Source organism: Sceloporus occidentalis, unplaced genomic scaffold (assembly GCF_023333645.1).
Source record: "Sceloporus occidentalis isolate IW3139 unplaced genomic scaffold, rSceOcc1.0.p SCAF_1, whole genome shotgun sequence".
Classification (NCBI taxonomy): domain Eukaryota; kingdom Metazoa; phylum Chordata; class Lepidosauria; order Squamata; family Phrynosomatidae; genus Sceloporus; species Sceloporus occidentalis.
In genome coordinates this window covers 264,567,089-264,579,547 of record NW_028316981.1, presented here as the reverse complement: position 1 = coordinate 264,579,547, position 12,459 = coordinate 264,567,089, and the positions used below count along the sequence as shown (strand labels likewise).

General features: G+C 38.9%; 1 protein-coding gene across 5 annotated transcripts in view; it reads left to right on the top strand.

Annotated features, from left to right (window-relative positions):
* The window catches only part of CAST (calpastatin), a 90,042-nt gene that overhangs the window by 61,547 nt on the left and 16,036 nt on the right, over positions 1-12,459 (top strand). For 4 of the 5 annotated variants that reach the window (XM_089492891.1, XM_089492869.1, XM_089492896.1 and 1 more), the window contains 9 exons: positions 2,174-2,272; positions 4,065-4,148; positions 5,005-5,052; positions 5,778-5,882; positions 6,452-6,553; positions 7,572-7,673; positions 8,336-8,437; positions 8,747-8,830; positions 11,467-11,514. In XM_089492891.1, coding sequence (XP_089349017.1) covers positions 2,174-2,272; positions 4,065-4,148; positions 5,005-5,052; positions 5,778-5,882; positions 6,452-6,553; positions 7,572-7,673; positions 8,336-8,437; positions 8,747-8,830; positions 11,467-11,514 — 774 coding nt within the window. The remainder of the gene's footprint in view (positions 1-2,173; positions 2,273-4,064; positions 4,149-5,004; positions 5,053-5,777; positions 5,883-6,451; positions 6,554-7,571; positions 7,674-8,335; positions 8,438-8,746; positions 8,831-11,466; positions 11,515-12,459) is intronic. The other variant, XM_089492878.1, reaches the window with a different exon arrangement.

Sequence of the window (12,459 nt, the reverse complement as noted above, 5' to 3'; positions counted from 1 at the left end):
AGTCCCTAAGACTGGACAACCTCTCCAACACAAAGGTGATATAGATTTTATTATCTGTGATTTCCTAACAGGGGTCAGATATCATTTATGTACTAGCTTTAGAAAGTTCTCTCTGGTTAAAGCTGATCTTGACTTCAACACATAAGATGACCAAATAGCACACCAGTCTGATTCTGGAATTGGTATATTTAGTTCACTTTCCCACAATGTTTTGATACAGCTCTGGTTTATTTTTAAATAAAGCTGTTAAAAACAACAGCAACAGTTATTATTCTTATTATTATTTTAACCTTTGAACCTTCAGATGTTTTGACCATCAACTCTCAGAAGCCCTGGCCAGAATGACCACTGTTCAAGGCTTTTGAGAATTGAAATCCAAAAGAATAAAGGTTAAAAAGTGTTGGTTTAAACTATTTTGGTTGTTTAAAATACTGTATCTGTAAGCCTGGGAGGGTTGGGGTGCAGCCCACTGAAGGAAGCTATATTCATTGAAGAAAATGCATTCCTTCTTCTGGTTTTTTATTTCAACATCCTCCTTGCCAAATGGCCCAAATGGTTTTAAACTTTTGGTGGTATAAGAGACTAGGCATGTATAGTGTACACATTCTTATAGATAAGAGGTAATTGTAGGTTAATTTAAAAAAAAATATTACCTAACGGTTAATTTCAAAATAACTTCAGTTTTGATATAATCATGAAATTTTGTATCCAGTAAAGATTAAAGGATTTCCTTGTATGACTCTGTAATCTGTAATGAATATCTAAAGGAATTGAGCCCTAATTTAAAATACCCTCTGTATTCAAGATACATCTTCAGATAGCCCTAGGAAGCTTGTTAAATAGATGTGATTGTTGGGATTGTTTTTAACAGATCTGCTTGTTTGACTGTTTAAGTTAGGATGTGATTTCATTTCCTTGGTATCTGACAAAATAAAAACTTGCTTGCTTTCATTGTGTGAAAGTTTGTGTTGGCCAGTGGCCTCTGTGTTCTCACTTGTTAAGTTTCATTGTACCATCACTCATACTATTGCCTACTGAAATTATGGGTGGTAGAGCATAAAAATACATTTTTATGTCTTACCTTATATAGCCTTAATATTGAAGAATATTAGGTGTATGGAAGTAACATATCATTCATTTATTCATCTGAAGGTAGTTTATAGTGACACTCATTATCTTAAAATAAATGGGAATTCATTGTTGTTATGGAGAAGGGTCTGCAAAAGGTGATGTTGCACTTCACTGTCACCATCCCTTATCTTTGGCTATGTTCACTGGGGTTGATGGGAGTTACAGTCCAGTAACATTAAGAGAACTGCAAATGCCCCTCCCTTGTCTTTGCATTATGTGCAAATTACTTGACTTTAATGAGTCCACAGCTACTGGGTCTTAGAATAAGCATTATTAAAGCCTTCACCCCAGTAGTTTCCTTGGAATTTAGTCCTAACTACAAAAAATCAGGACATGACCAAGATATGTCGCTCATGCCAGCTTCATATATTATTGGCAAAATAAATGCGGAATTTATCCACTTTGGGGTCTGTATAAGCCTTCAAGTCATCTGTCGGCTTGTGGCAACCCCATGAATTTCACAGGACTTTCTTAAGTAAAGAAAACTCTAGTGGTGGTTTTACCAGCCAGCATGGTATAAGGGTTTGAGTGTTGGGCTACAAATCTGGAGATCAGGGTTCAATACCCTGCTTGAGCATAAAAATTCACTGGGTGACCTTAGGCAAATCACATTCTCTCAGCCTCAGAGGATGACAATAGCAAGCCCCCTCTGTTTAAAAAAAAAACCCTCTATGATAGCACCTTAGAGTCGCTATAAATCAAAAATGGCTTAGAGGCATAAAACAACAATCCTCTAAAATATTGCCTACAGCACCCAGTATTTGTTGGTGATCTCCTATCCAAGTACTAAGCAGAAGTGACCCTGCTTAGCTTCCAAAGTCAGACGGGATCTGATGTCTTTAGGCTATTTAGATGTTTACTTTTATTGCAGTTTTTTTAAATCTACCTTCCCTTGATCACAGTGTGTGCCAATTACTGTCATTGGAGAGAAATCTGTCAATTTAATCCCACAGTTGCAGTCCTAATAATTTCAATATGCTTGCAGGTATGATGAAGTATCTTCAATTTTAAAATGCATAATCCTATTATTATTATATTGCAGATTGGTGACACTGCTGCCTTGGATGCACTTGTGGATACCCTTGGAATGCCAGAACCAGAACCTGAAATTGATCTTAGTTCTATTGTAGAAGTTGAAGAGGTATTGTCTATGCCAGGGGTAGGCAACCTGCGGCCCGCGGGCCGGATGCGGCCCGGTGAGGCCTTGGGACCGGCCCCAGCCTGGTCCTGCCGCCGATTGCTGCCGGGGCCTTTGGCCTCTCGCGCACAGGGGCAATTGTCTATAGAAGCCCCAGAAACATGCATTTATGTTAACATTTTTTTAAAAATCAGCAAATTTTTTCGCGTGTCCTCCACTTTTTTAAAAATAGTGTCCACCATTTGAAAATGTTGTCCTACATTTGTCCCGGTTTATTTGTTTATTTAAATTTTCAAAAAAATATTTAATTATTTATTTTTTGGCTTCGGCCCCCCAGTTGTCTGAGGGACAGCAACCCGGCCCCCGGCTCAAAACGGTTGCCTACCTCTGGTCTATGCAGAAAAAAATGTCTGCCAAATACTCTGTGTGTTTCCCCCCACTAGTGCTAGCAGAGGCCTAAATGTAACAACACTCCAACATTGTGAATTTTCTTCCTGTCCTCTCTCTGTGCAGTCCTCCATGCCGCTGAAAATGTGCTCTGAAGACAGGTTTTCAGGGGATGTGGAGAGGGCAGGGATGAGGGAGAATTCCCCCTCCCCATTTCCACTGTTGTAAGCAGTTTCATTAGCCACTAATGAACTGGGCACATTTCCACAGTTTAAGCATTTTAAGTCCCATTGATTTCTATACCAGCATTGAAGTACCAGTAGGCTTGGCATGTGCCTACTGAAGTTTATAAATTCAAATGTGTGTAACATTGGCAAGCGTCGATAGAAATTCCAGTCTAGAAACAAGATGGTTTCAACAGGATGTGTTAGCAAAAACAAGAGGAAAATATCTGAAAAGAATTCATCCAATTTCTTTGACATTTTGGTCTTTATTTTTTTTTTTCAAATTTAAAGAGTTTTTTTTTAAGTGCATACTATTCCCAAAAGAAAGGATTTCTTCTTACTATTTAAGGCAATTGACGTAAAAACTGAATAAGGTCAATATCACACTACACTTTTATAGTGCTCTTATTCCACTACTGTGGGACCTTGTTATCCGCTGGGGTTTGGTTCCACTGTGGATAACAAAGTCCGTGGAAGCTTAAGTCCCATTATATATAATGGCAGAGCAAAATGGTATCTCTTATATAAAATGGAAAATCAGTTTGCTATTTGGAATTTATACTTTTTAAAAATATTTTCAAGCCATAGATGCTGAAGCGCAGGGTATACATACTGTAAATAAATAAAAAATAAAATAAATAAATTATGCCTATTCCATATGCAACATGGAATGTTGTGGTTGCTTCCTGTAGAATTCTGGGGTTTGTAGTGTTGTAGTGAAGCCTAAGAGAGCTTTCTGGTTGAGAATTCAAAAGGCCCCTCCCTGAATTCTAAATCCCAGAATTCCATAGGAGGCAGCCATAGCAGTTAAAGTGGAGTAATAGTGCTACAACAATGTAGAGTGATATTGAGCTGAGGCAGATGCACTTTGGCTAACTTTTTGAGATTAAAAGTGTTCATTTAGAGCATTTGGGGGATTTATTTTGGTCAGCTTTGTTATCAGCTATGACATATCTTTTACATTTGTTATACACACAAGTGTCCTTTGCTTTGCTTTTTTTAAAATTAAAAAAACATAATTTAGAAGGGATATGAATTTAAAAATGACTAATTGTGGAGAAGAGATAAAGGAACAATGGGGAGGGAGATACAGATATGTAAAAAAAAGATGTTAGATCTAGGGGGTAGTTCCTGTGTTCATACATTGTGTTTCTTCTTCTTCTTCCTCTTCTTATTTTATTCAGCCAAAGGCCAAAGAAAGAAAAGAGAAAAAAGCTGGTGAGGATGACGATACGATTCCTCCAGAGTACAGATTCAAACCAACTTTGGTAATACTTTTAATCTCCAATTTTCATTACATTTGTTATAAATTTGTCTCTTTTGCTGGTGTGGATAGGTTTTAGAAAATTATATTGGCTGGGACATTTTATGCCTTACCTGCATTTACCTTCATTTCCTGTGTTCCTACATTTTGCCGTATTGAAATCATATTAATAGAAAAGCTTATGATTTTAACATTGGCAGTACTTTAGCAAGGAGGGCTCTTGCCTCCTAAGTGTTTATTCTTAGCTGGGGCCATTGAAGTTTTAAAAATTCCTAGGAGGAGATTCCAGGCAAGCCAAAAATAGGAAATTACTTTCTTGGTGCTTGTGCTGGCAATAGTCTGAAGAGTAAGACACAGGACCTTCGGTACTGTATGGGATAGGAGGGATTGCATTACAATTTGTCTCAGTTGATAATAGAGAAGGGAACATGGATAGGAATCCCCCTTCTACCAGATGTCTTTTTCTTTCTAAAAAGACATAGTCATGACTGTGTCTTGCAAAAAGATATAAACATGAACTGTATCTTGGCTCCTACTTGTATTTTAAAAAAAAATGGCCAAGGAGGCATGAAACCAGAAATAATAATTCTTGGAAATAGTATAGCCATGATCCTATGAGTTGAACTATTCACACGATAGATCATGGAATAAACAGTTTGACTACTTGCACAGCCATGGCAGTTAAAATGGTGTCAAACTGGATTATTTCTGTAGAAAGGGATGCAGCCTCAGTGGGGAATGAATGTATTTATTTGGAGAAAAATTATATATATTCACTAGTCTCAAAAGCTTAGAGTATCTTTAAAAATTGCACTGTAAATTGTACAGTCAACAATCATTTTTTTTCAATTTTATTTTAGGATAAAGATGGGAAGCCCCTGTTGCCAGAACCTGAAGAAAAGCCTAAGGTTATTAAATATATCTCTTTGACTTACTTTCCATCTGTTGCATGGCAGATAAAATAGTCAAAGTGAACCATACACATTATTTTCTAAGTCTATAGTTTTTACTGCAGACTGAATGGTGCATTTAGTCTTAACATTCAGAGGTAAATTTTCTGCCTTTATAAATGAAACAGTTTTTGTTTAGGTTTTGTCATTGTGCCATTGCAAGCATATATACTATGAAAGCATATATAATGAAAGACATTCAGACAGTCATTTTTCTTTCAGTGTTTTAAAGCTTCAACCAATATATAGTACAATTATATTATTCTAACCCTGTTTCGCCTTAATGGACACTCTAGTTCTAATAGAGAGGAATCAAATTAAGAGGATGGTTCTTGCAAACACATTAATATGCACAGCGGTGGCCTGGGTGCCTCCAGACTTAGAAGAAATGGCTTGTACCCCTAGCTTGTGTTGTGCCAGATAACTTGTACAGATGATGGTTTGAATCTCTGGACAGAAAGATGCTACAATTCAAGCTACCTCTCTCACAAACTGATAACCAGAGTAGTGCTAACCTAGAACCAATACCATTGCAGAGGCAGTGGAAGTTGAAACTGAGCTGTACAACAACTGTCTTCTTTATTTCCACATTTCCTTTAGTGCTTCTAGTTAGGAAATTTTGTGGTTCTTTTAAAAAATTCATCCAATAAACCTGCACCTCATGTTTCTCCTTTATTCTACAGCCTATTAGTGAATTGGATCTAGTGGATGAATTTTCAAAAGATTTTGCTAGTCCTGTGCCTCCTGCAGAAGTGTTGAAACCATCTAAACCTTCTGATACATCTGTGGTAAGTTCCTTTTTAAAAAATAGGCCTGTCTCAAAATCCATTGTTTAAGAATCCAATGACTAAAGATGAAGGAAGCTAGATTCAAGCATTGTACTGATATTTTTCCTCTTCCTACCATCACGTTTTCCCCAGTATATCAGTGTGCTCATTACTAAGTAAGTGTAGATGTACCAGGTGTGGAGAGACATATCAGCACTCTGAAGAGAGTCCGTTTGAAGGTTGGATACATCATAGTTTTTTACCTGGTCTTTAAATATAGGAATGCAGCTATCGGAGGCTAGGGGGAAGTCAACCTTTTTGCTTCCAAATAGCTTCTATGGGTGTTTGAGTTCATTTTTGCTACTATCTGGGGTCCCTCTGGGCCATTTTAGTTGCAGGAGAGGCCTTAAGTATGACAGAAAGTGATCTGGAACTCACTTTCCAAGGGCCTACAACTCACATTCCCAAGGAACAGGTAATGTGGTGAAAATGCTCCCTATATTTAAGGTCAATTTTTTGAACTTTTTGAGATGCTCAAACTAATGAAGCATTTTGAGAATCAAGAATTATTAGCTATATTTTTCTTTCAGAAGCCTGCAGCTGCTGAGCCTCCAAAAGCTCCCAAAGGAGAGCCAGTTGCTTCTCCCACAGTTCCTGCAGTGCAACCTTCAGCTCCATCAGGAGTTTCTACAGTAAGTAGCTTCTTAATCAAAAATTGAGTCTAGATTTCAGAGATAACAGTCTCATCTGTGTTCATTGTAACAGATATGAAAATACATTGCAGACTCAGAGCTGCAGAGTTGCAGAAAAGGAAGCTGAGCCAATTCTGGTATCACTCCCCAGAGTCAGTTGTTGTTGTTGTTGTTGTTTGTCTTGAAGTTGTTTCTGACTTATGGGGACCCTAAGGTGACCCTATCACAAGTTTCTGTTGGCAAGATTTGTTTGGTGGGGGGGTTGTCTTTGCCTCTTTTTGAAGCTGATGGAGTGTGACTTGCCCTAGGTCACCCAGTGGGCTTCTATAGCCAAGTAGGGAATTGAAGCCTGGCCTCCAGAATCGGAGTCCAACCCTCCACTCTCAATCCAGAGGCATAGCTGGGAAATATTACTCTTTCAGACTGCAACTTCAGAATCTCCCTGGTCAGTATGCTGGCTGGGTTGATTCTGGGAGTTATAATCAAATCCCAACAACTTTCCCAAGTTCTGCAAAAGGATCTTGCAAGTGAGAGAAAAGTTACTCTCAAAGATAATGCAAGTTTCTTTGTATACTTATCTAGACAGCTGTGTGTTTTAAATTCCCAAGTTCTGTATGTGATATATTGTCTTGAATATAATTGAGGAAATGTCACAGAGATCCAAAACACACTACAGAAATAGTCCATATTGAGACCACTTTAACTGCCCTGGCTCAGTGCTAAGGAATCCTGAGAATTGTAGTTTATTGTGGCACCAGAACTCTCTGACAGAGAAGGTTAAATGTCTTACAAAACTGTAGTTCCCAGAATTCCCTAGCATTGAGCCAGAGCAGTTAGAGCGATCTCAAACTGGATTATTTCTTCAATGCATTTTGGATCAGAGTATGCTAAATTAAGTAGCTGGGCTTATGTTCAGTTTGTAGGAATCTGTTTTTTATCTGTGTCTAAAGCCACATGAAGTATGTGATAGAATGAGAAGATCTGGTTATCAGATTTTGTTACTGATATCATATTTCAGAAGCCCTCAACAGCTGCATCCAAAAAATGTTCTACAGAAGAAGTCGTCTCTGTTGCCATGGTTCCTTCTGTGCAATCTTCAGCTCCCACAGCAACATCTCCAGTGAGTAACTGTTAACACCAAACTTGCAGAAGAATTAGCATGCTTAATTTGCTGCATCCATTGAGTTGCAGCTTGAACTGTTGATATAAAATGGTTGGGATTTCAGGGAATCTTAAATTTTTCCTCTCTGGGTATTTGGGATAATTATATTGCATGTTTTCTCTGCTGCTGCTCATCAACTATGGTTGTATTGTGAGTACAGTCGATTAGGAGTTTCTCTTGACTAAACCCTGCTGAGTTTAAGGGACGCTTGTTATGTATGTAGACTATTGATTTTCACTGGACTAGACTGAGAACATCTATGGCTTGGATTGAGAACTGGTTCATAAATCTGAGTATCTCTGCATTTGTTTATTGTCATAGTGATTACAGGTTACGCTGATCTCTAGACTGACATTTATATTAATACTTAGTAATTACTTTTGGTAATTATATTGATCAACTGTTTTGCTGTTTGCAAATATTGGCCGATAGCTATTGTGATACTAGAAGAATGGAGGGGAAAACCCTACTACCGTAGTTTTGCTTAATTTTGCCATAACTCAGGCAAAAATGCAAGAGATGGTATAGACATGTAATCCCTTGTACAACTGCTAACACGGTTGGGTACAGGCCCTTGTTTTGAAATAACACTCAGCTGGTCTATGTAATGTGATATATAGAGTGCACAGGTGTCCGATGAAGCGTTGGAAGCCTTATCTGGAAGTTTAGGAAAAAGAGAACCTGACCCAAAAGAAAAAAAGCCTGCTGTGGATAAAGTGAAGGTAAGAAAATGAACAGCTAACTTCCATCTTGCTGCTCGTAACTCTTAAGCATCAGTTACTTAAGCATTAGTTACAATCTGAGATTCAAAAAATCTCTATGAACCAACTGCAGGACATTGATTACTAACTTTTGATATTTTGGCACATAATCTTGAGATATGATTGCTTTTTGCAAAATATGGATTATGGATGTCTGCCAAAATGATAACCAAATTCCAGCACAGAATAAGTCAGGTTATTCATGGGATAGAAGGCTATATATTTTGAAAGTGCATGATGTCATAAAGTCACTGATTATGATTCCTCCAGGAGAAAACGAAACGAGAGGAACGAGAGAAGCTGGGGGAAGATGAAGAAACCATCCCTCCTGAATATAGACTTGTTGAAGCAAAGGTAATTGCTGCTTTGTTTGGCATTTGATTGCATGGCTTGTTGTTGAAAGGTTTTTCCCTTTTGAGGCAACCTGCTTCAGAATTTTTTACTGTTGGTCAATAATTAATCAAAAAATTAATAGGCATGTCAGACACATTGCAATATACATGTATATTGCAGACACCCATGCTGGGATTCAATATTTTTATGGCTGTTCATTGGATATTTAAGAAAATAATATGTAGTTTTCTTCTATTCTTACTACATATTTACTGACTACACTTTGCACAGATTTCAAAAACTTCGTTTTGTTCAGATTTCTTTTCCACTCCACTATCTGGGTGGCTCTGGCTACTGGTAGCCTATCAAATTAAAGTTCTGCTACTCTTCCAATAATCTGTTCAGCATACATACACATCACAGATTTAATCAGGGAGCACATGCCTTTCATGAAAGAATTCTGTTCTTCTGATGCAGGTATACAGGTTCATGAAGCAGGTGTGTTTCTGGGCCTGCCTTCTTCAACAGAATATTGGTACCAAAGGCATAACATGGAAAGAATAGGGATGGGTTCCTGAATCGCAAAAAAGAAGCGCAATTAAACAAGTTTCAGCAAACCTTTTATCCAAAACCAACAGTATGCATGTGTGAAATGAAACAAATTGAACATGTAAAAAGAAAAAGAAATAAACAAAACAGTTTGAACCTTCTAGAGCAGACTTGCACAACTTGGCAGTAGGTAGGGACCAAAATTAAATAGGTTGAACTTCTTTGGGGTGCAAATCGGTTTTAATTAAATATTACTAATTAATTGTTATTAATTAATTAATAATAAAAATTATTAATATTAATTCCATCCTCCCCCGCCTCTGCCAGGCCCTCTCCTCAGGAGGAAGCTGAGCGGCAGAGAAGCCTTAAGGGGTGAGCATTTGCCCCTCTTCTTCCTCTGCCGCCTGGCCTTCTCAGGAGAAAGCCAAGCAGCGGGGGAGCCTTGCAGGGTAAACGTTTGCCCATCTCCTCAGTAGGAGGCTGAGCAGCAGAGGAGCCTTGAAGTTGTTCCACATCCTTGTGGGTCACTCAAAATCCTTTGGCGGGCCACATGCGGCCCCCAGGCCATATATTTTGCAGGCCTGTTCTAGAGATCACTCAAAAACATCTTCCAAAAACATTCAGGGATTACTTTTTGTTTCACGAGCCTCCACTTTTCTTATGCTTTCCATTTTGGTGGCCAGTCTTACAGATCTGTGCTTCTTCAGCATGCTGGGAGTAGCATGTTATCTATTCCCATCTTTCTCTCTGCTTTGCTGTTCACACATAGTCAGTAGTGGACAAGCAGCTGCTGTTTACTTGTTGTAGGAAGGCACACACAACTGGGGTTGGATTGGATAGAGCAGAGTCCCATGCTTTCCAGTTTAGGCTTATTGCATTGTTTACAATACAAGTATGCAGACATCCTTCTACAAAATAGTACTGAAAATTGGATGTTTTCCATCCCTTTTTCTTCATCATACCAGTGCTGATTCTGCTAAACAAAATCCTGCTAGACAAGTTAACAAGGAGGAAAAGTGGGGCTGGGGGGCATATGAAAACTTAATAAAAATGAACTTCTCTGTTGGAGGCTTTGTTGACTGAAGTATACTGGTATCAGAAATTCTGTTTTAACTACAAAACTGCATGCTTTGGAAATCTAATTTGTAGAATTGAATGGCTACTAACATTTTGTAGACTTTTTTTCATAAGCCCAAAGCATATTACAAATAAATAAAATAGCTTTGATAACTGTATATATATTTTAACATTTTAAAAACAATATCTATTGAGTTCATCTATCATTGGTTATAAACACCCAGGTAGTTTTTTGCTTTGAAGCAATATAAAGTATATTGTACATTCAGGAATACAACTGATGTGACGGAGCCTGACACAATCCTGATGGCAATTGAAGACCAATACATCTGTTTAAGGATACAACTTAAGGAATCTGGTGTAAAAAGTGGGAGTCTTAAGAGATGCATATATATGGCTTTTAAGCCATTAAGACTTTAATTGGTTTGAAACCCAAATTATGACTTGGACCTGCAAGCATCATTGCAGCCAGTGTACTCTTCCAGGTCATCTATAATGGAATCTCTACATGCAGTGTATTATAAGAACACTCAAACTTGGAGATTATAAAAGCATGAATCAGTGTAGCAATATCCTTTCTGTCCAGGAAGAGATGGAGAAACAGCGAGGAGACAAGTTACACATGCTCTTGAGAAGATCAACTGTATTTAAAAAAAAAAAAAAAAGCTCAGTGAATTTCGGCCTCAATGAGAAGAGGCCTTCTCCAGGAAAAAAAAATACTGAATAAACAGTTGTCCATTTCACAGCATGTGGAGATTGTCTCCTCACTGTTACCTGCTTTTGAATGTGCTTTTTAGTACTCTCTTCTCTGCCAGGTGAGTTGGAGTCTGTTGACAATATGAAGATGCTTAAAAGCACTCCTGGCAACTCCAAGGATCATTTTATTTAACAGATGTCCCACTTCCTAAAACATTGGAAAGCATGTGCCCAGATGGGTTAATGTGGATTCTGTGACTCTGCCACAATGTAATTTTGTATGAAATTTAACCACTAATAGTTACTATTTAACTGACACCATATTTATTTTGCAGGATAAAGATGGAAAGCCTCTTTTACCAAAACCTGAAGAAAAACCCAAGGTGGGTAAAGAAATACTTAAGTAGATTTAAATAGTGTGTTCCACTGTTTCTGTTGGTCAAATAACATTTTAACAATTAGCTACCCGTATTTTCCATCGTATAAGACGACTCCCAACTTTTTCAGTTAAAATACAAAGTTCGGGATATACTCGCCATATAAGACTACCTCTCTTCCAACGCACACCAAATAAAAATTTAAAAAACATCAGATTTGATTTCAATATGGTAATTTTAATTCAAATGCTTATGACATGCAGGTACTTCGCAGGAAAAGCTGTTGTATACAAAGCCTGCTTGGATTGTATTTTATAAAAAGTCCGCAGATTCTCCTGTCTGGCTCGGACGTTTCAGCACCCACCCTATAAGACGAAACCCAGCGTATAAGACGACCCCTGACTTTTGAGAAGATTTTCCTAAGTTAAAAAGTAGACTTATATGCCAGAAAATACAGGCCCGTTACAAACGGGCCTAAAAGTGCATGCTCCGCACGTGCTAGGGTTAGAAAAGGGCGTCCTTTCCAGACGCCCCCAACCCTAGCACGTGTGGAGCACGCACAAAATGGCGGCGGCGCAAATGTGACATCATCACGCCGCGCCAGGGCGCATAGTGCGCCCCTTCCCCGGCCGCAAAAGGAGCTCCGAAACGGAGCTCCTTTTGCCGTTTGCATCGCTGGGCGCAGCCTTCAGACAGCTGCGCCCAATGACGCAGAGGAGAAAGAGGCCAAGCGGCCCCTTTCTCCTCCTCCCCACCGCCGCGGGGTGTCCTTGGGGCTTGAAGCCCCAAGGACACCCCTTTCCAGGCTGCGGGGAAGGGGCCTTTTGCCACTTCCCTGCAGCCTGGAAAGCAGCAGATCGGGGCCTCAGCGGCTGCCGCTCTGGCCACTGAGGCCCCAATCCAGCTGGGAAAGGGGCGGGTGCAGGCCGCCGCTTTTCGGCGGTCTGTAAC